Source organism: Stomoxys calcitrans, chromosome 4 (assembly GCF_963082655.1).
Source record: "Stomoxys calcitrans chromosome 4, idStoCalc2.1, whole genome shotgun sequence".
Taxonomy (NCBI): Eukaryota; Metazoa; Arthropoda; class Insecta; order Diptera; family Muscidae; genus Stomoxys; species Stomoxys calcitrans.
Window position 1 is genome coordinate 161,315,982 of NC_081555.1, and position 23,758 is coordinate 161,339,739.

A 23,758-nucleotide genomic window follows, 5' to 3' on the forward strand; every position below is an offset into this window, starting at 1 on the left:
ACTACTTACCTGAGGTTATTGCCAGAAGGCCAAATGGACATAGTTCTCTGTGGGCATGTAATTAATTTTTTATTCTTGGATAAATTTGCAGACTGTTGGTTGTGTAACTCACACGGGGACTACGTAAATGGTATAAGGTTTGTAAGCTATTCAAATTTTATTTGATTTTCATTTTACACTCATTGGAATTAGATGTCATAGTCGAGGCATGATATTTGGCGCAAACAGCTTACGCATGGAAAATTTTTCTATTTTAATCAACAAAAGTGTTTGTCTTTTAGTTGTTTCAGTGTCAAAAAACTGTGTAGTTTTTTGAAATACAAATTATGGTTGGGTAAGGAATTTTAATATATTGTAATACACAAATCTACAAATAGTTTTTATTTCTAATTAAGAACAATTTTCTTTTAATCCAAAAAAATATTAAGTAAAATCTTCCCCCCGCAAACGAAAGGCTATATTAGTAGAAAGGGTAATTTCTTTCAGTACACTCTCCCAAAGGAGAGGGTAGTTTTAGCACAATTTTCCAAATGAAAGGATAGTTTCAGTACTATTTTCCCAAAGGAAATACTAATTTAGTACTATTTTCCATAAAAAGGGTAGTTTTCTAACACTTTTCCAAAAAAGGGTAGTTTTGTAACACTTTTCCAAACCAGGGTAGTTTTGTTACACTTTTCCAAAGGAAAGGGTAGCTATTTTCAAAAGCAAATAGTAGTTTATGAATACTTTCCCAAGGAAAGAGTAGTTTTAAAACTATTTTCCCAAGAAAAGGGTGGTTGTGGTACTATTTTCCAAGGGCAAGGCTAGTTTTAGAATTATTTTTAAAAATAAAAGGTTTTTTAATACCATTGCCAAACAAAAGGTGGTTTTAGTACTCTCTCTCTCAAAAGGAAAAGGTTAGTTTTAATACCCTCTCTAAAAAAAAAACGATATCTTCAGTACCATATCCAAAACAAAAAGAAGCTGTTGTACCATTTTTCAAAGGAAAGGATAGTTTTAGTACAATTTTCCAAAGGATAATCTAGTTTTAGTATACTTTCCCAAAGGAAAGAGTAGTTTATAAACATTCCAAAGCAAAGGGTAGTTTTAGTACACTTTCCCAAAAGTAAGAGTAGTCTTAGTACACTTTCACAAAAGTAAAAGTAGTTTTAGCACACTTTCCCAAAGGGTAGTTTTAATACACTTTGCCAAAGGTAAAGGTACTTAAAGTACACTTTTCCAAACAAAAGGGTAGTTTAAGTACACTCTCCCAAAGGAAAGGGTACTTTAAGTATACTTTCCTAAGGGAAAGGGTACTTTTATTACACTTTTCCAAGAGAAACAGCAGTTTTACCACATTCCCAAAGGACAGAGTAGTTTTAACACATTTCCAATAGAACGGGCAGTTTTAGTACACTTTCCCAAAGTAAAGGGTAGTTTTAGTACCCTTTTCTAAAAGAAAGTGTAGTTTTAGTTCCCTTTTCCAAACGAAAGCGTAGTTTTAGTACCCTTTCAAAAATGAAAACATAGTTTTAGTGAACTTTCCCACAGGAAAGGATAGTTTTAGTACGCTTCCCAAAGGAAAGGATAGTTTTAGTACGCTTTCCCAAAGGATAAGGTAGTTTTAGTATCAGTTCCCAAAGGAAAAGTTATTTTTAGTAACCTTTACCAAAGGAAAGGATAGTTTTTTCCTTCCCTAAGGAAAGCATAGTTTTAGTACCCTTTCCTAAAAGAAAGTGTAGTTTTAGTACCATTTCCCAAACAAAAGGGTAGTTTTAGTACCCTTTCCCAAATGAAAAGGTAGTTTTAGTATGCTTTCCCAAAGGAATGGATAGTTTTTCTCAAAGGAACGGGTAGTTTTAGTAACCTTTCCCAAAGGAAAAGGTAGTTTTAGTATGCTTTCCCAAAGGAAAAGGTAGGTTTAGTACACTTTCCCAAAGGAAAGGCTAGTTTTAGTACACTTTCCCAAAGGAAAGGGTAATTTTAATGTCGGTTTCCCAAAGGAAACGGAAGTTAAAGTACACTTTCCCGAAGGAAAAGGTAGTTTACGTAGCCTTTCAGAAAGGAAATCGTAGTTTTACTACCCTTTCCCAAAAAAGGATAGTTTTAGTACCCGTTCTCAATGGAATGGGTATATTTTGTACCCTTTCCGAAAGTTAGTTTGTGTACCCTTTTCTAAAAGAAAGGATAGCTTATGTACCCTTTTCTAAAAGAAAGGGTACTTTATGTACCCTTCGCCAAAGGAAAGGGTAGTTTTTTTTATTTTTAGTATCCTTTCCCTGAGGAAAGGGTAGTTTTATTACCCTTTTCCGGATGGAAGGGTAGTTTTAGTACCCTTTTCCGGATGGAAGGGTAGTTTTAGTACCCTTTCCCTGAGAAAAGGTTTTTTTTAGTACCTTTTCCTTAAGAAAAGTGTGGTTTTAGTACCATTTCCCAAAAGAAAGGGTAGTTTTGTACTCTTACCCAAAGAAAAGGGTAGTTTTAGTACTTTTTCCCAAGTGAAAGGATAGTTTTAGTACCCCTTCCCAAATGAAAGGATAGTTTTAGTACCCCTTCCCAAAGCAAACGATAGTTTTAGTTCCCTTTCCCAATGGAAAGGATAGTTTTAGTACCCCTTCCCAAAGTAAAATGAAGTTTTAGTATCAGATCCCAAAGAATTGGTATTTTTAGTACCCTTTTCCATAGGAAAGGGTAGTTTTAGTGCCCTTTCCCACAGGAAAGGGAAGTTTTGAAACAATTTCCCAAAGGAAAGGGTTGTTGTAGTACGCTTTCCCAAAGGAAAATGTTGGTTTAGTACACATTCCGAAAGGAAAGGCTAGTTTTAGTACACTTTCCCAAAGGGAAATTTTAGTGTCGGTTTTCCAAAGGAAACGGAAGTTTAAGTACACTTTTCCAGAGGAAAAGGTAGTTTAAGTAGCCTTTCAGAAAGGAAAGTGTAGTTTTACTACCCTTTCTCAAAAAAGGATAGTTTTAGTACCCGTTCCCAAAGGAAAGGGTAGCTTTTGTACACTTTCCAAAAGGAAAGGATAGTTTGGGTATCCTTTCCCAAAGGAAATGGTAGTTTGTGTACCCTTTTCCAAGGGAAAGGGTAGCTTTTGTACCCTTTGCCAAAGGAAAGGGGAGCTTTTTCAGCCTTTCCCAAAGGAAGTAGTAGTTTTTGTACCCTTTTCAAAGAAGAGAGTAGTTTTAGTACACTGACCCAATAGTAAGATTAGCTTTAGTACACTGCCCAGAAAGTAATAATATTTTAAGCGGCCTTTCCCAAAAGTAAGAGAAGTTTGGTACCCTTTCCCAAAGGAAAGGGTCAGTTTCCCACCCATTTCCAAAACAAAGGGAAGTTTTAGTACCCTTTCCCAAAGGATAGGTTAGTTTTAGTACCCCTTCCCAAAGAAAATGGTAGTTTTTGTATCCTTTCCCAAAGGAAAAGGTAGTTCTGGTATCCTTTCCTAACAGAAAGGGTATTTTAAGTACCCTCCCCGAAAGGAAAAGGAAGTTTTAGTACGCTTTCCCAAAGGAATGGGTAGTTTTGGTACACTTTCCCAAAGGAAAGGGTAGCTTTTGTACCCTCTCCCAAATGAAAGGATAGTTTTAGTACACTTTCCCAGAGGAAAAGGTAATTTTTGTACCCGTTCCCAGAGCAAAGTGTAGTTGTTTTATCCATTCCCAAAGGAAAGTACAACTTTTGTACCCCTTCCCGAAGGAAAGGTTAGTTTTTTTTACCCTTTCCCAAAGGAAAGTGTAGTTTTTGTTTCCTTTCCCTAAGGAAAGATTAGTTTTTGTACTCTTTCCCAAAGGAAAGTGTAGGTTTAGTACCCTTTCCCAAAAGAAATTATAGTTTTAGCACATTTTTCCAAACGAAAGGGTAGTTTTAGTACCCTTTCCCAAAGGAAAGGATAGTTTTTGTACCCTTTCCCAAAGGAAATGGTAATTTTATCACATTTTGCTAAACGAAAGGGTATTTTTAATACCCTTTCCCAAAGGAAATGGTAGTTTTTGTATACTTTCCCAAAGTAAAGGGTAGTTTTTGTACCTTTTCCCAAAGGAAAGGATAGCTTTTGTACCCTTTTCCAAAGAAAAGGATATCTTTTGTACCCTTTTCCAAAGGAAAGGGGAAGTTTTTGTACCCTTTTCCAAAGAAAAGGATAGCTTTTGTACCCTTTTCCAAAGGGAAGGGTAGCTTTTGTACTCTTTCCCAAAGAAGAGTGTATCTTTTGAATCCTTGCCAAAATGAAAGGAGCCTTGGTACCCTTTCAACCCTCCCGTTTTCCAATGAAGAGGTTTGGTTTTGTACCCATTTTCAAAGAAGTTGGTTTTTTTACACTTTCTATAGGAAACGGTTTGAATCACCTAAAGCCTGGATTTAAAAATCAATAAACAATTTCGCTAGAGATATTTGCACATTCGACTTATAATTGTTTTATTCAGTATATTTTATTAGTTGTCATTACGATTTCATACTGTTCTACATACATATTTGTATAAACTTTCCAGCAAATAACGAGCCAAATGATAGGTAAGTAGAAACTGCAGTAGATAGTGTAAAAACTGAAAAGTTCTCATCCGAATATGGGCACCTTTACACGCAATTGGCTTTTCATTTAGCAGAAATTCTTTGATGCCTTTTCCACAATTTTGATAGTATTCGAATTTGTCACACGTAGAAAATCCAAGAAATCCAAACTTTGATCTATAGTATTTGTAATATTTTAAAAGGACTTTAAAGATATAATTCTCTTTGTAAATAAATAATGACTTACAGATCTTTATCTGTTAAGACAGTTTCCAACTCTTTAAATTTGTCATTGTAGAATAGCCATTCATTGTTCATAAATGTTTTCAGGATTTTTGTAGTATGATATATATGTCGATTCACCTTTACTAAGCTGTATTCAAAAAGATATTGAAAAAGTTAATATTGAATAGATGTTTCACAGATTCATATTATATTTTATTCATATATTGGGTTGCCCAAAAAGTAATTGCGGATGTTTTAAAAGAAAGTAAATGCATTTTTAATAAAACTTAGAATGAACTTTAATCAAATATACTTTTTTTACACTTTTTTCTAAAGCAAGCTAAAAGTAACAGCTGATAACTGACGGAAGAAAGAATGCAATTACAGAGTTACAAACTGTGAAAAAATTTGTCAACGCCGACTATATGAAAAATCCGCAATTACTTTTTGGGCAACCCAATATGTATGTTACCCCACTATTTAACGTCAAAACGGCTTTGAAGGCTATGTAAATCTGAACGATTACTAGGCAAGAGATGTAAAGGGTAGTTTAAGTGCCCGTGAAAAAAGGAAAATGTAGTTTTAGTACCCGCCCCAAAAGGTAAAGCCGGTTTAGTATCCGCCTCAAAAGAAAAAGGTAGTTTTAGTGCACGTTTCAAAAGGAGAGGGTAGTTTTAGTTTCCGCTCAAAAAGGAAAATGGGACCGGTCCCTATCACCAGAGAACCTATCCCATCACAGGTTTGGAATCTGTCCCATTTAGTTAGTTTTAGTACCTACTCCAAAAAAGAAAGGTCGTTTTAGTACGTGCTTCAAAAGTAAATATAGTTTTAGTACCCGTCTCAAAAGGAAAATGTAGTTTTAGTACCCGCTCCAAAAAATTACTTTTAGTACCCGTTTTTCTTTACAAAATTGAAACATTGGTTTTCTTTAATTTAAGTTTAACAAATATTTAAAATTAGGAAAAAAAAACTTAATTTTAGTAATGACTTTTCTTAAGGACAAGGGTTAGTGTACTTGTGCTCACATATTGGAACAGTAGTTATACTTACAAAGGAGGCTTTCTGGCCAAAAATAATAGACCATCAAGCAGTATTGCTGGTATTATTTGTAGTGTTAAAAGCTATAAAATAAAAGATCTCAATGACTTATTCTTCTTTCAGTTTGATTGTTTTCACTTACCCTCCAATAGTGCCATACAGGGCAAGGTGTTATACTGCCCTCGGGGAGCCAAATACATTTCTCAAAGGGATTAATTAGAACCACTTCTTTACCCATATTGACAATATCGCCCGTAGTCACATGATTCGTCGAAGATTGGCAACAATTGAATACTTCCAGTGGGCCGCCATTGTTGTTTGTTGACGGATTTGTGCCTACTTTATAGGCGGCAACTAGAAGGGAATTGGCACACATATCCACAGATATCATGTCGGATACTATATGGGGATTTCCATATGAGGTTCGCATAATACCGGTACCACATGCAAGAAGCATTCCTACCGGTCCATTGATATTATCAATCCACCCAGGCATAGGTTCTTTATACGAACTGACCACTAAAAGAGAAGAAAGTTCAAAAATGTTGCTGAAGAGATTTTAAAGGATTTTTCTTACCTATTGAAGGGCGAACTATTGCAACTGGAAGCTTGTGTCGATATTCATCGATTATAGCCTCCGCTAGATATTTGGTAAAAGTATAAGTGTTGGGATGTTTACTGGCCAATTTCGGAAAAAGGGGATTTAGGGTTTCCACATCGTAGGTTTCAGCTAATTTAATAGCAGTACGCCAATCATAATAAAGTGGATATATCTAAAATGTTTAACACAAACGAAGATTAGTTTAGAGCTGCTATTTATATGCTCATAGTTGTAAGAAAATTAGATGTGAACAAACGTTGCAAATGGGACAAATGGATAAATAAAAATGTGTGGAAATTAGTCAAGAAGTTGATTTGAGCTTTACTAAATATTCTAACATATGCAGAGATGATAAGGATAGAAAGGGTTATAGTGGCAGTCTGCATCAGACTGATGACATTTTAGTCGATTGATTGATGCCACAGAAGCAAGAGAAGGAATATGAATTCTAGTCCATACTAGAATGCAAATGCAAATTTTGCCCATGAACATTCCACTAAGGAACAGGGGCAAACTTCTCATATATCAATGAGTGCAGTCCGATTCAAGTTTAAGCTCAATGGTAAGGGGACTCCTTATTATAGCCGAGTCCAAACAGCATGCCGCAGTGCGACACCTCTTTGGAGAGAAGTTTTACATGGCATAATACCTCACAAATGTTGCCAGCATTAGGAGGGGAAAACTACCGCCGAAAATTTTCTCTGATGGTCTCGCCAGGATTCGAACCCAGTCGTTCAGCATCATAGGCGGACATGCTAACCTCTGCGCTACGGTGGCCTCCTAAAATACTAAACAACATACAATACTAAATTTCCCATGACCATTCCATTAAGGAACAGGGTATACTCCTAGTCCGAACGACGCACAGTGTCACTTTTTCCACTCTTAGGATGCCAAAATTAATAACTCCCATGCGGAAAAGGCTACACTATTAAAATTTGGCATATATACTCTGAGGGGTTATGTGAAAGGTCAAAACAAAAATGGGCGTGTTCCGCCTTCTTTTACGCCTACTTCACTTACAGTGTTGGGCAAAACCTAAGCAACTTTCGTTCGCCCTTTTTAACATCAAACAAGAAAGGGTGGCGGGAGGTGGAAGCAGCTTGTTGTTGTTTCCTCCACCCGCCCCCTTTTTTGTTCGATGTTAAAAAAGGTGAACGAAAGTTGCTAAGGAGTTTCGCAGCACTGTGTAGGTTGGAATCTCAAATAACAATAGTTTCTTAAAAATCTTATATATCCTCCACCATGGATCGCATTTGTGGAGTTCTATGCGCGGTATCTCTTTTTAGGCAAACAAAGAATATTGAATAAGAACTGTTATGCTATTGGAGCTATATCAAGTTATAGTCCGATTCGGACCATAAATGAATGCTGAACATTGTAGAAGTCATTGTGTAATATTTCAGTTCATTCGGATAAAAATTGCCCCTTGTAGGGGCTCAAGAAGCAAAATCGGGAGATCGGTTTATATGGGAGCTGTATCAAGCTATTGATCGATTCAGACAATATTAGACACGTATGTTGAAGGTCATGAGTGAAACCGTTGTACAAAATTTCTGCCAAATCGTATGAGATTTGCGCCCTCTAGAGGCTCAAGAAATCAAGATCCCAGATCGGTTTATCAGGTTATGTACCGATTTGCGCCATACTTGCCACAGTTATTGGAAGTCATAACAAAACACCTCATGAAAAAATTTAAGCCAAATCGGATGAGAATTGCGCGCTCTATTGGCTCCCGAAGTCAAGATCCAAGATCGGTTTATATGACAGCTATAACAGATTATGAACCGATTTCAACCAAACTTTACACAATTGTTGGAAATCAAAACAAAACACCTCGTGCCAAATTTTAGTCAAATTGAACGAGAATTGCGCCCTCTAGAGGCTCAAAAGTAAAGACCCAAGATCGGTTTATAACTATATCAAAACATGGACCCAATTTGGCCCATTTACAATCCCAACCGACCTACACTAATAAAAAGTAAATTTTCCACAAATTTCATGCATCTAGTTTTACTCCTTCGAAAGTTAGCGTGCTTTCGACAGATAGACGGACGGACAGGGCTAGATCGACTTAAAATGACATGACGATCAAGAATATATTGGGTTGCCCAAAAAGTAATTGCGGATTTTTCATATAGTCGGCATTGACAAATTTTTTCACAGCTTGTGACTCTGTAATTGCATTCTTTCTTCTGACAGTTATCAGCTGTTACTTTTAGCTTGCTTTAGAAAAAAAGTGTAAAAAAGTATATTTGATTAAAGTTCATTCTAAGTTTTATTAAAAATGCATTTACTTTCTTTTAAAAAATCCGCAATTACTTTTTGGGCAACCCAATATATACTTTATGGGGTTCTCGGATACATATTTCGAGATGTTACAAACAGAATGACGAAATTAGTATACCCCCATCCTATAGTGGAGGATATAAAAACATTCACTTACCATCTCCTTCAAGTCATATCTATATGGATGTGAATACGCTGTCGAAACATGAATAAATGCCTTAAGATTGGACAAATTCTGGGCAATTTTTACCAACTCGTAGCAACCACGGGTATTGAGTAGAATTGCTGTTTTAATCTTTTCATCAAAACGCACAGTTGCAGCCACATGAAATATCACCGAAACATTTTGAATTTTCTGCAAATCCTCTGATGAAATGCCTAAGCCAAGTTCTTGACTATCGCCTTCTATGGCAACCAGTTTTTCAAAAGCCTGTGGTTGCTGCTCTCGAGCAAGACGAAAACAAGGCTTGTCCAAGATTTCCTTCAAACGCTCTTTGGGAGATTTGTCTTTTTTGTAACGTATCAGTAGATATATTTTGCCCACATTTGGCAAGGATCTCAAGATTTTCTCAATTAGAACTTTTCCGATGAATCCTTAGAAATAAATAAAATTAGAAAAATGATTTTAGCTTCGATAAAATGAAGCTCTTACCCGATCCTCCTGTTATGAGGATATCCTTATCGGCGTAGAACTGTTCCACAGACATGTCCTGCCTTAATGATGATGACATAACAGCCTAATCTTATTTCAACGTTATTTTATTTTTTGCCACTACCACTCTTCCACACTGAAGGTTCTATAGAATACTAATAGACATGGCTTCATCGATTTTATTGAAACATTTAATTTCCGTCCTTCACATTCCTATTCATGATTGTATATTAATTGATTAGTACAATGCAGTAATCGAGTACACAACTATACACACCTCATTGTATTTATTTGGCGAAAGTGTTTTGAAAAAGTTCTATGTCGTTTTGGATATCCACAATATCTGACTTAAACGAGGCACAGTGGTTCCAAATAGGAAAGATCTCAGGAATTGCTCTGAAACTCTTGAAAGGTTTTGTTGGACAGCACAAGGAACTTTCAATCGAACTCCTATATGCCTGTATAAGGGCTATAGGCACAGCAAAAGAGTTTGTGAACTACAATCATCATCCCTATAATGCTATATGGTGTTGTGATCGGGTGGACGGCACTTCAAACATCCACCCACTGTTTAATACCAAGCCGGATCATTTAGGATAGCTGTATGTGCATCTTTTAAAAAATCCGCAATTACTTTTTGGGCAATATTTTATTGTACGCTAAAGAGGCGACAGGATTTACCGTATTCCTGGTAATAAAGGACTGGATTTACAGTATTCCTGATCATTATCCTTATAATGCTATATGGTGTTGTGATCTGGTGGACGGGACTTCAAACATCCACCTACTGTGTACTATTGTACTAAGCCGGATTCTTTAAGATTGCATGTGTGTGCATCATATCGGTACTGAATACGACGTCATATGATGCACTGTCATCACTCGACATTGTGGCATAACAATTTTCTGGGATCACAACCGTCAGGTTAAGGTCTTCTTTGCGTTAGTATTCAGCCCATCGTATGCCTTTCCATAATCTCGCTGATCGTAGACAGAAACCTGCCTCAAATCAATAGGGTGACGCCATCCGCTTATGCGATTAGTGTCACGCTGTCTCCGTTGATAGCCAATAGAATTTCGTTTATCACAAGGTTCCAAGAAATCAGCGAGAAAGCCCTTCTTAAGGCGTTTCCCTTGCCATCCGCCTTCTGACAACAATTTCTCTCAAGTCCACGTTAATGATCCTGCTGCAAAGCATGTTGTCCCTCAACCGTGCGGTGCAGGGCAGTGACTATCGAACCTATCTCCACGTTACTAAATGCCTCCTCAATGTCGAAGAAGGCCGCCATAGGCCTCCTTATTGCCCCCTTCTGTTGGCGAAACATACCGACCTCTTGTACCACTTCATGTAGGGTTGTCTCCACCGACCTCACCTTGAGATATGCATCTTATACCCTACTGAAATTCTCCGGTGTCAGTCCCTCCCTCAACTTCAGGTCTACCGGTCTTTCCGTGTTTTAAGCAAAAACGATGACAGACTGATTGGCCTATAATCCTTTGCAGTACTGTGTTTATTTTCCCACATTGGGTATAAACACCACCCTGATCTCCCTCCATGCCCTCGATATGTTGGACAGTGCCAGGCTGGTCCCGAAAATGCGTTCCAGCCATGGCAAAGTGGCCCCATGGGACTTTTGCAGCAGGGACGGGATGATATGGTCTGTTCCAGGCGATTTAAACGCTCGGGAGGTGCGAATCGCCCACGCTATCTTCTCTTCGGCAGCGATGTCATCGATGTATTCAGTCCTTGTGGTTATTACAATGTTCTGAACGTCCTCCTATTCCTGGCTGCCTGGAAAATGTCTCCCCATTTGTAATTCCACCCTCCCCTGATTGTCCTCGGTTTGAGTTCCGTCTTCTCTCCTCAGATTGCTTGGTGTTCTAAGATCCTTGATGAACACTTGGCCCAATCTAGATGCTTTACTAGTGCTCTCTACTTCTTCGCAAGATTTCGTCCAGGAACTCATCTTCACTCTCCTCGTCTCCTTCTTGAACCTGCCCGGGCTTCACAATATTCGTCTCAGCCCTCTTCTACCTCTACTCCTTGTTAAAGAGCCTATTGCTCCTCTTCTAGAGTACCTTTAGTTCCGATATATACCATGACTGGTTCGTCTTACGAGGAGATCCCATTCTGGACATGCCTTCCAAAAGGCCTTTGGTCTCTGACTAACAAGATCCACTGCCGACTCCAGTTTCCTTGCGTCCGATATAGGTCCTCCAGACGACCCAAGCTTCCCCAAAATTATCTCATTTCGTCTTTCTCAGATTCCTATGCGGCCTCCTTCCTCTTCTCTCATGCTTAACCTGAAAACCTTTCCTGCAGTGATCCGAAAAGGAGCACTAGGTGGAGACCTTCGAGTCTGAGACTCCAACCGAGTTACTGATCGTTACAAATTTATGTCTATAACTTGTTCCTCAACTCGGCAGTAGAACGTCGGAGTGTTTCTCTTGTTGCAGGTAACCAAGTTCATGGATAAAATGTAACCAAAAAGTGGCTCATCTCTTTTGTTCGGAGGGTTATCTACTTCGTACGGTAGCAACTTGGAATAAACAAAACCTTTTCGAAGAGTTTTACGCAATCTCTTCTTCATATGATCCTCTTCTAGGATATAATTGGACAATTTAAGGCGAAACGAAGAGAACTAGGAACAAATTTTAAAATATTAGAAGGATTTTTATATAGGTTGCCCAAAAAGTAATTGCGGATTTTTCATATAGTTGGCGTTGACAAATTTTTTCACAGCTTGTGACTCTGTAATTGCATTCTTTCTTCTGTCAGTTAGCAGCTGTTACTTTTAGCTTGCTTTAGAAAAAAAGTATAAAAAAGTATATTTGATTAAAGTTCATTCTAAGTTTTATTAAAAATGTATTTACTTTCTTTTAAAAAATCCGCAATTACTTTTTGGGCAATATTTTATTGTACGTTAAAGAGGCGACAGGATTTACCGTATTCCTGGTAATAAAGGACTGGATTTACAGTATTCCTGATCATTATCCTTATAATGCTATATGGTGTTGTGATCTGGTGGACGGCACTTCAAACATCCACCTACTGTGTACTATTGTACTAAGCCGGATTCTTTAAGATTGCATGTGTGTGCATCATATCGGTACTGAATACGACGTCATATGATGCACTGTCATCACTCGACATTGTGGCATAACAATTTTCTGGGATCACAACCGTCAGGTTAAGGTCACTTTCTTTTTAATCAAGTAGCAAATTTCTTGATGCAATGCTCGTTTTCCCAAACAATGCATTACAGTTTTTCTGAACCGCACTTTGATAAGAAGTATTTTATTGTACGCTAAAGAGGCGACAGGATTTACCGTATTCCTGGTAATAAAGGGTTTTCCAATAGGGACTTGACAACTTTGATTATAATTTGTGTACGCACTCTTAAACTAATCATCGAACTGTCACTGTCAATTTATTCAGTAGGCTCAACATTTGTATCATGGTAAAGTACACGAACAAACAACGTTTGCAAATCTTACAAATTTACACCGAAATTCGGAGTCGGTGACCGCTACTTTAAGGCGAAATCAAAGCAAACTCATCTTCAGTGACGAAGCTCATTTTTGGTTTTATGGACTCGTTAATAATCAAAATATGCGTTATTGGTCAGTTGAAAATCCACATGTGCTTCACGAATCGAAACTTCATCCATAAAAAATAACTGTTTGGTGCGGTTTGCATGTCGGCGATGTCATTGGGCCATACTTACGTACGATGTCAATCGTCACGTTATTGTGAATGGACAATGCTACTGCCATGATATAATTACCAGGTAATGTCTCGCAAACAGCTGAGTACAATTTTTTCTTGCGATGTACACCATCTGTCAACGAGTTTTGGTTGTGTGTGTGTAAAATAGTTAAGAACCATACACGCACAAACAACGAAAACTGGCGCGAACTAGTAACATACACAAATCAGAGTTGGACTGATTTTGACAGATGCACATGCACTCAATATTTTGTTGTTGCGCAACTGCCACTACCTGTAAAATAAAATATCTTGGATCTAGCCATGTCCGTCAATCTGTGGAAATCCCAAATAGCCGCTTTTGAACGAATGAAGCAATTCGCGTAAAATTTTGCACAAATACCTTTTTTCGTTGAAGGTCGTTAGGTCAAATTAACTAAATCGGTCCATGTTTAGATATAGCTCCCATATAAACCAATCATCCGCTTTGAATTCTTGAGCCCCTAGAGCACGCAATTCTTATCCGGTTTGGCTGAAATAACTATAACTTCTGGTATGACCTACCTAACAATAACTTCTGGTATCACCTACAACATCCATGCCAAGAATTGCCGGAATCTGTACCTAAGCTGACATAGCTTCCATATAAACCTATATCACAAATTGACAGCTTGAGCACCTAAAGGAAGCAATTCTTATCCAAAATTAAAAAAATCCTTCGCATTTGTTGCTCGACCTCTCATTACCATTAATTAGATTCGGCCTTTAAATATAAGAAAAAAAACCTAGCAAAAAACTTCGCACACGCGATCCATGGTGGAGAGAATATATAATTCGGCGTGTATAAACTTAACATATTTGTATACCCTCCACAATAGGATGGGGATATACTAACTTCGTTATTCCGTTAGTAAATTATCGAAATATTGGTCTAAGATTCCGATCCAGCCTAGTCCGTCCATCTATCTGTCTGTCTATGGAAAGCACGCTAACATTCGAGGGAGTAATGCTATCCGCTTGAAATTTTGCACAAATACTTCTTATTAGTGTAGGTCGGTTGGGATTGTAAATGGGTTTTATCGGTCCATGTTTTGATATAGCTGCCATGTAACCCGATCTGGGATCTTGATTTCTAGAGCCACTATAGGACGCAATTCTCATCCGATTTGGCCGAAATTTTGCATGAGGTGTTTTTTTATGATTTCCAACAATTGTGCCAATTATGGTTCAAATCGGTCCATAACCGGACAGACGGACGAACATTACTAGATCGACTTCAAATGTCATGACGATCAAGAATATATATACTTTATGGGGTCTTAGATGAATATTTCGAGGAGTTACAAACAGAATGACGAAATAAGTATACCCCCATCCTATGGTGGAGGGTATAAAAACGGCTGAACCGATTACGTTAAAAATTTCACAGATTGTGTAGGTTGGTCTGGAAGGAAACATCTCTTATATATAAAATTGAATTTGTGTTTGTCGGTTTGTTTGTTCGTTCAGTATAGACTCAAAAACGGAAGGAAACATAGGCTATATAATTTTTTGATATCGGAAGGGGGCGGACCCTCCCCCTTACCCCAAAATAACTTCCCAAAAATAAAAGTGGACCGATTGGGACAATATGGACTCAAATGAACGGTATTCAGGAGTAGAGTACGAATTTCATAATAACCAGCAAGGAAAGACAAAAGTCGGGCGGGGCCGACTATATAGTACCCTACACCTACCCTACAATTAAAAATTCGGGCAATATATATATATATATATATATATATATATATATATATATATATATATATATATATATATATATATATATATATATATATATATATATATATATATATATATATATATATGAGAGCTATATCTAAATCTGAACCGACTTTCGAACAGTTCGTTTGAAAATTGTTGTTACTACGGCCATATGAGTGCAAATCCGGCGATAAACATGTATGGGTGCTGCATCCAAAATTCAACCGATTTTGATGAAATCTCACAAACAGTAACAGAGCTGTCGGTGCCAAATTTTGTGCAGATCGGTTGAAAGTTGTAGCTACTACGGCCATTTAAGTGCAAATCGGGCGATGCATATATATGGGAGCTATATCTAAATCTGAATCGATTTTGATAAAATCTTGCACATATGTCAAAATCAGTAACAAATAGTCCTTGCCAAATTTTGTACAGATCGATTAAAAATTGTAGCTACTACGGCCATTTAAGTGCAAATCGGGCGATACATATATATGGGAACTATATCGAAATCTGAACCGATTTTGACGAAAGATATGTTTAGATCAGCAAGAAAACAGTCTGTGCCAAATATTGAGCAAATCGGTTGAAAATTGTAGTTACTACGGCGATTTAAGTGCAAATCGTGCGATACATGTACGGGCAATATGGGAGCTATATCTAAATCTGAACCGATTTTTTCAATAGCGTTCGTCCTTGGGCAAAAAAAATTATATGTGCAAAATTTCGTGACGATTGGACAAGAAATACGAACTGCACTTCGATTACAAGAATACATGGACTCACAGACTGACAGACGGACGGACGGACATGTTCAAAATAGAATCAGAAAGTGATTCTGAGTCGATCGGTATACTTATCAATGGGTCTAGGCTCTTCTCCTTCTTAGCGTTGCAAACAAATTCACAAACTTATAATACCCTGTACCAAATGTAACAGGGGGCCGCCCCAACCCCAAAACCCCCTAAAATATGTTTTTTTTGACGATCATGACAATATGGGACTCAAATGAAAGGTATTCGGGAGCAGATTGCACATATGGTCAGGAAGGAGAAAAAGGCTTTATAATTTGTTGATTTCGTAAGGGAGCGGACGCTCCCCCGTGACTCAAAAACACCACCCAAAATCAAAAGTGGAACGATCGGGGCAATATAGGTATCAAACGAAAGGTATTAGAAAATAGAATACGAATATGGTATTAAAATTTGGTTCTAAGTACCCATCGGACCGCCCCAACCCCCAAACAGACATATTGGGCAAATAAAAGGTTTTCGGGAGTTGATTACGAATCTGGCATACAAAATCAGTTCGAAGTATAGGGGGTCACCCTACCTCCCAAAAATGCCTTAAATGGGCATATGACCCATCATGATTATATGGAACTCGGATTTTTGGTTTGTTCCGTAGAATCAAAAAAGGCTGAACCGATTTTCTTAAAATTTTTACAGATTGTGTAAGTTTGTCTGGAAGGAAACATTGGCTATATAATTTTTAGATATAGGATGGGGGCGGTCCCTCTCCCTTAGTCCAAAAACGCCATTATAACCAAAAGTGGACCGATGGGCACAAATCGGTTTGTGGTTTTGGATGGTTATCAAATCAAAGGTATTGGAGACTAGAAAATGAATATCGTATTAAAATTTTGGTCCAAGTACCCCGAGCGCCGCCCCAACCCAAAACTTCTCTAAACAGATATATTCGACGTTCATATCAATATGGGACTCAAATGAAAAGTATTCGGCATTAGATAACAAAAATGGAATAAAAAATTAGGTCCAGGTAATGGGAGGTCGCCCCACCCCCACATACCCCCAAATGGGCATATTAGCCGACCATGGCTATAGGAGACTCAAGTGAAAGGTATTTAGGAGTAGATTACGAATATGACATTAAAATGTGCGTTCAAGTCCGGGTGGCGCTTTTCTCCTAAAAATACGTAAAATGGGTTAATTGATCAATTATAACAACATGGGACTCAAATGAAAGGTATTTGATAGTAGAAAACGAATTTGGAGCCAAGTGTTTGGTGGGATATGAAATTCAGTTTAGGGGGTGCTTTAGGTCATCACCCCCTTAACTGAGCATCATATCAGACTATGGAAAATTGGAGCTCAAATCCCCTTGATTTGGGGGTAAAGAACGAATTTGATATCTATTTTCAGGGCAAAGTACCGGTGGCCGCCCCAGCCTCAAAACACCCTCCAAATGGTTCATATTTACAGACCATGGCAATATGGAGCTCAAATTAAAGGGATTTGAAGTGTTGCACGAATTTGATATCCATATTTGAGTCGAAATATCTGAGCTGCCATCGCTCCCCTTAAAAGCCCTTCTCATTACCCTAATTTTTGAAAACACCACATCTCGGAGATTGGTGATGCGATTTCTTCGAAATTTTTTTGCACTCCTATCGTCACCAAGGAGTGTAAGAAGTAGATTAAAGCCTTCTCTGAGGATGGCACAATCCTCATCGTTTCGGTGCCGGGCCATAACGGACTAAAGGGGAATGAAAGGGCAGACGATTTGGCAGTGAAGGCCATAGGACTGCCTTCGATAAACTTGGTTAACCCCAAGCTTTTTGGGTCGACGCAGTCCGACTTAAGCACGTGGGCGATAAACGTAACGCGGTGGAACTGCGAAACAGTCGGTAGAATCCGTATCGTGAGAGGACGAGGCTATTACTGAAAGGAAGTAAGAAGGAGGTCAGTGTAGCTTATGGTGTTTTAACGGGACACATAAGACTTCGAGCTCACCTATGCAAAATCGGTGCGGCAAGTGGTAGTATGTGTAGGGCATGTGGGGAAGATAAAGAGACGTTGGAGCATTTCCTAAAAATTGAAATTTTCTTCTTTGAGATTATTTTTTAGTTTTTAGAGTGCACAACAAGCCGATTACTGGCTTAGGTGTATGTTTATAGTGGCATGGGGCGGATTAATATCTGCACAAAACATGGTTTCTATTGTTGTAGTCTGGTGGCTCTGTGGCCGCCCAAAACCCGCAAAATGGATATATAGACTAATCACGACAATTCAGCTTTATAGGCGGACATATACTATAATGGTGCGAATTCGATACGATTTGACATTTCCCCACCCAAAATTGATGTTAGAGAGTTAAAGAAGGCGCAGCGTAGCGGGCCCGGTTCGGCTAGTAGCTATATACCTATAGTAGCTCCTATACCTCCTATATAAACCCTTCCTGAGCCTCTAGAGGGCGCAATTTTTATCCGATTATGCTGAAAATTTTTGCTATGAAGTTTTCTATGGTATTTAACAGATGCTCAATATATGGTTGGAGTGGGTCCAAATATAGCTCCAATATGGGTTATATAGCTTCCATATAAACCGATTTCCTGATTCTAATTCTTGAGCCTCCAGAGGGCGCATTTGTTATCCGAAAACTCTTACAATGACTTCTGTTATGACTTCCAATATATGCGCCAAGTATGGCATAAATCGGTCCAAAACCTGATATAGCTCTCATATGAAAAACCATCTCCCGATTATACTTCATGATCCTCTAAAGAGCACAATTCTTATTCGATTTGTTTGATATTTTGCACATTGACTTTAACTATGGGCTCCAACATTCGGGCCAAGTAAAGTCCGAATCGGTCCATAACATTACATAGCTCTCATATTGCCTATTTCTCATTCTCATATTTGAACACCTACGATAAGCAATATTGTCTGTCTGCTTATAAAGATAAACCGGGCCAAAACCTTGACAAATGCGGTCCATAGTGAAGGGTACATAAGATTCAGCCCGACTGAACTTAGGAAGCTCTTATTTTTTACTTTTTAACATCTTAAGCCTATGAAATTCGTATTTTCCGATTTATTCGAAATTTAGTATCGGAAGTTTCATTCAACCTTCATCTACAGTTAAGATCGGCCCTGCTTTGGGTATAAGTCCCACAGAAATATATATCTCCGTCTGCCGTTTTACTTTCCTTGGCTAGAACAGAAGTCTCAATCAACTTTACCGTGATGACAGGTCACTCTGTCTGATTGGAAAACATGCTCATAGACTAAACGTTGCAAGAGCTATGGGGGCGTCGATTAAGACGTCAAGTCCAACAGTTAAAAAATGGGATATGAAATGAATCATTTGCATTGCTAACAAACATTTCCAAGAGGATGAGCCAGACTAAGGGCCCACTAATAAGCCTTGTGTTTTCTAGAGTCCTGAAATGTTACAAACATTAACCTCAAAAGGATATATCTATCCTTTCATTAATGACAAACTGATATCCACTGATTCCCAGTGTGCGTTATGTTAAGAATGTTATGGCAAATCAGCAAGGTGTCCAAATTGCGTATTAATTAGAGTTAAGCATACACTTAAGGAAAGGTCGAAGCGGAAAACAAAATGCTAAAACTTAGGCGCATAATTTTGGTAAAAGTACTTAAAATATATTTTGGAAATATTTTTGTTTAAAAAAACCAGTAAAAACGAGTAAAAAGTTTGGCCGAGCCGAATCTTGGGTACCCACCACAATGGATTCTTCAGTTTACACGAGATTTGTGAGTGTACGCAGCAACATAGCAAATTTGAATGAAATCGAATAAAAATTGAAATCCCAGAATTGGGTTATTTTGGGGCTATATATGGATTTATCTGGTTGGGATATTGTGTTGGTGTTGGAAATCACAAATGTACTTCACATACCCAATTTCAGCTCAACCGTGCGAAAATTGTGGCTTCTAGGAGCTGAAGAAGTCATATTTGAAGAACAATTTATATGGGGTTTATATGGGGTGTTTAAGGGCATAAACGTACCTCACATAGGAAATATTTGGCAAATCCTATAAAATTTGGACTTCAAAGGGCTCAAGAAGTCAAATCGAGAAATCGGTCTATATGGGGGCCATATCTAGTTATGGACCCATCTGGGCAAGATTTGGTGTGGATGTTTGTGGTTATAATAATAAAGATTTTTAGGGGCTCAATAAATTAAAGAACCACTTTATATGAGAGCTAATATATCCAAATTTGAAACGATATGAAGCATTTGCAATCCCCAATGACGAGACAAGAAGAGTCTGGGCAAAATTTCAAGCGCATATCTTTAATCATACGAATATGATGGTGGGTATAGAAAGCAAAATTCAGAATCTATTGGACTTCCACATAAGATGAAATATCCTTACTATCAATTTAAAAATCTTTCACCGAAGGAATTTTTTTATAATGTGGAAAAATGGGTATGGAAAAATGGGTATATTTAATTTTAGTTTAACAAGTCTTTACATTTAGTACAGGGATTTTTCGATGCAAACAAAGCAATCCAACTGGAAGGGTATGTAAGATTCGGTTTGGCTGAACCAACATGAACACATGAACATGAACACATGCCTTTCTACTGAACTTCAATTTCGTCCAATGTCCAAAAGTGAGCATGATGACAACAATGACATCATTATACCTCGACTACACATAAATAATTGGAAAGTGAATGAAAGTAATTACAATAAAGAGTTTGTAATACAAAGACTCATTAAGCACAGAGCGTCACTAGAAATGTAAATGCAAATTTGTCAAATGTTTTTATTTCGAAATTGAGTTAAAAGGTGAATAGACATAGTCAATCATTCCTTAAAGCAGCAAAGGCTACACACATTGTAGCTCGTTATTGTGGTCGTACCCAACATTATGGGCCCTGCCAACTAGAAGTGTGCACATGAGTTGTCGTGAATCACGCGTGAGTTACATGATTCATGAGTGAGGTCCAAATCCAATCACACGAAACACTCAGGACTCATGAAAATATCACGACTAAAGTTTAAACAAGTAAAAGCGTGCTAAGTTCGGCCGGGCCGAATCTTATATACCCTCCACCATGGATCGCATTTGTCGAGTGCTTTTCCCGGCATCTCTTCTTAGGCAAAAAAAGCTATAAGAAAAGATTTGCTCTGCTATTAGGGCGATGTGAAGATATGGTCCGGTTTGGACCACAATTATATTAAATGTTGGAGACCTGTGTAAAATGTCAGCCAATTCGAATAAAAATTGCGCCCTTTGGGGGCTCAAGAAGTAAAATCGAGATCTCGATTTATATGGGAACTGTATCCGGCTATAAACCGATTCAGAGCATAATAAACACGTATGTTGATGGTCATGAGAGGATCCGTCGTACAAAATTTCAGTCAAATCGGATAATAATTGCGACCTCTAGAGGCTCAACAAGTCAAAAACCCAGATCGGTTTATATGGCAGCTATATCAGGTTATGAGCCGATTTGAACCTTATTGAAAGTAAGAATAAAATACATCATGCAAAATTTCAGCCAAATCGGATAGGAATTGCGCCCTCTAGAAGCTCAAGAAGTCAAGTCCCCAAATCTGTTTATATGACAGCTATATCAGGACCGATTTGAACCATACTTCGCACAGTTGTTGGATATCATAACAAAACACGTCGTGCAAAATTTCATTCCAATCGGATAAGAATTGGGCACTCTAGAGGCTCAAGAAGTCAAGACCCAAGATCGGGTTATATGGCAGCTATATCAGGTTATGGACCCATTTGAACCATACTTGGCACAATTGTTGGATATCATAACAAAACACGTCATGGAAAATCAAGACCCAAGATCGGTTTATATGGCAACTATATATCAAAACATGGACCGATATGGCCCATTTACAATACCAACCGACCTACAATAATAAGAAGTATTTGTGCAAAATTTCAAGCGGCTAGCTTTACTCCTTCGGAAGTTAGCGTGCTTTCGACAGACAGACGGACGGACGGACAGACAGACGGACGGACATGGCTAGATCGACATAAAATGTCGTTTATACATTAACAGCCTTATATTCAAAACTTTATGGAGATTTCATGTAGGTTTATTTGACAGATTTCCTTTATAAAACTGTCAAATAACTACGAAATGGTGACTTTTTACCCAGCGCTAACGGATGGGGCTAGAATTACGATTTTTGGCTCAAATAAAAGAGCGTCTCGACAAAATTAGATTTGGTGTGAACAATTTCCCAAAATATTGAGTTGCCTAAAAAGTAATTGCGGATTTTTTAAAAGAAAGTAAATGCATTTTTAATAAAACTTAGAATGAACTTTAATCAAATATATAATTGCCATTTTGTTCGATAACCTTTTGCCATCTTCCTGGCAAATTTAGTATTCCACGCTCATAGAACTTCTGGTCTTTATCTGCAATGAAACTGAACCAAGTGCGATTTTATAGCCTCATCATTGCCGAAAGTTTTACCATTTAAGGAGTTCTGCAAAGATCGAAATAAATGGTAGTCTGATGGTGCAAGGTCAGGGCTATATGGTGGATGCATAAAAAGTTCCCAGCCAAGCTCACTCAGTTTTTGGCGAGTGACCAAAGATGTGTGCGGTCTAGCGTTGTCCTGCTGGAATGTGACACCTTTACGATTGACCAATTCTGGTCGCTTCTCCTTGATGGCTGTATTCAATTTGTCCAATTGTTGGCAGTAAACATCCGAATTAATCGTTTGGTTCCTTGGAAGCAGCTCAAAATATACCACACCCTTCCAATCCCACCAAACAGACAGCATAACCTTCTTTTGGTGGATATCAGCCTTTGAAGTGGTTTGAGCTGGTTCACCATGCTTGGACCATGATCGTTTTCGACTAACGTTGTTGTAAACAATCCATTTTTCATCTCCAGTTATGATTCGTTTTGAAAACGGATCGAATTCATTGCGTTTAAGGTGCATATCACAAGCGTTGATTCTTCGGTTTGTTAAATGAATTTCTTTCAATACATGTGGTACCCATATTAAAATTGACGCCAAACAAACAAATGTAAACAAAATTTCGCGCACTTTTTTTCTAAAGCAAGCTAAAAGTAACAGCTGATAACTGACAGAAGAAAGAATGCAATTACAGAGTCACAAGCCGTTGAAAAAATTTGTCAACGCCGACTATATTACTACTATATTACCGACAATTACTTTTTGGGCAACCCAATATATATCTCGTCAGTCCTGAGTGTCTCGTGAGTCCAGCGTATTTCGAGAGTCGTACGTCAGTGAAATGTTCATCTCAAGAGCGTGCGTTCCCACATTTTTGGAAATTTCGGATGATGTTTGAACCAAAGAAACTTCTGCGTCTCTTTCGACTCTAAAAAAAAATTGAAACTAACGATACGGTCATCCGTAGTTTATCTTCAAAAGCGCGTACACGCGATTATTGGAACATTTTTTCTATATCTTATTTTTAACATTTTAAAGCTTATAAAACAATCATCCTGACATTTCATTGGCTATTCTTCTAAAACGAGTGCACCCGATTATTAGAAAATTTTGTCTATACCTTTTTTAAACTCATAAACAGCCATCCTGACGATTGATAAGTTATTCCTAGAGATGAGTTACTACCGGGTAAATACGCAACGCTTGGGTAAACCCATTAAATACCTTTTTTGGGCATTTATTTGGGTATTTCTAATTTTGCAGATATGTTGGGTATAAAAAAAATTCCACAACAATTTTTGATGATTTCGTATTCTTTGTGGAGGCCACCGTAGTGCAGAGGTTAGCATGTTCGCCTATGACTCTGAACGCCTTGGTTCGAATCCGGCGAGACCGTCAGAAAAAATTTTCAGCGGTGGTTTTCCCCTCCTAATGCTGGCAACATTTGTGAGGTACTATGCCATGTAAAACTTCTCTCCAAAGAGGTGTCGCACTGCGGCTCGCCGTTCGGACTCGGCTATAAAATGGAGGCCCCTTATCATTGAGTTTAAACTTGAATCGGACTGCACTCATTGATATGTGAGAAGTTTGCCCCTGTTCCTTAGTGAAATGTTCATTGGCAAAAATTTGTAATTTGTTGTATTCTTTGTATATAAACCTGACTTCTGATCTCATAAAGTCGCATTTTAGTTATATTGGGTTGCCCAAAAAGTAATTGCGGATTTTTCATATAGTCGGCGTTGAAAAATTTTTCCACAGCTTGTGACTCTGTAATTCTTGCTTCTGTCAGTTATCAGCTGTTACT

General features: G+C 38.0%; 1 protein-coding gene across 1 annotated transcript in view; it reads right to left on the reverse strand.

Moving 5' to 3' along the window:
• Nucleotides 1-4,363: 4,363 nt before the first annotated feature.
• LOC106085498 (uncharacterized) overlaps nt 4,364-23,758 on the reverse strand; it is a 30,879-nt gene continuing 11,484 nt past the window's right edge. The window contains exons 8-16 of the mRNA XM_013249770.2: nt 13,750-13,766; nt 13,027-13,136; nt 9,295-9,379; nt 8,800-9,236; nt 6,330-6,525; nt 5,895-6,271; nt 5,765-5,835; nt 4,737-4,862; nt 4,364-4,666 (exon numbers count right to left, since the gene is read on the reverse strand). Of these exons, the coding sequence (XP_013105224.2) occupies nt 4,432-4,666; nt 4,737-4,862; nt 5,765-5,835; nt 5,895-6,271; nt 6,330-6,525; nt 8,800-9,236; nt 9,295-9,379; nt 13,027-13,136; nt 13,750-13,766 (1,654 nt within the window). The 3' untranslated portion in view covers nt 4,364-4,431. The remainder of the gene's footprint in view (nt 4,667-4,736; nt 4,863-5,764; nt 5,836-5,894; nt 6,272-6,329; nt 6,526-8,799; nt 9,237-9,294; nt 9,380-13,026; nt 13,137-13,749; nt 13,767-23,758) is intronic.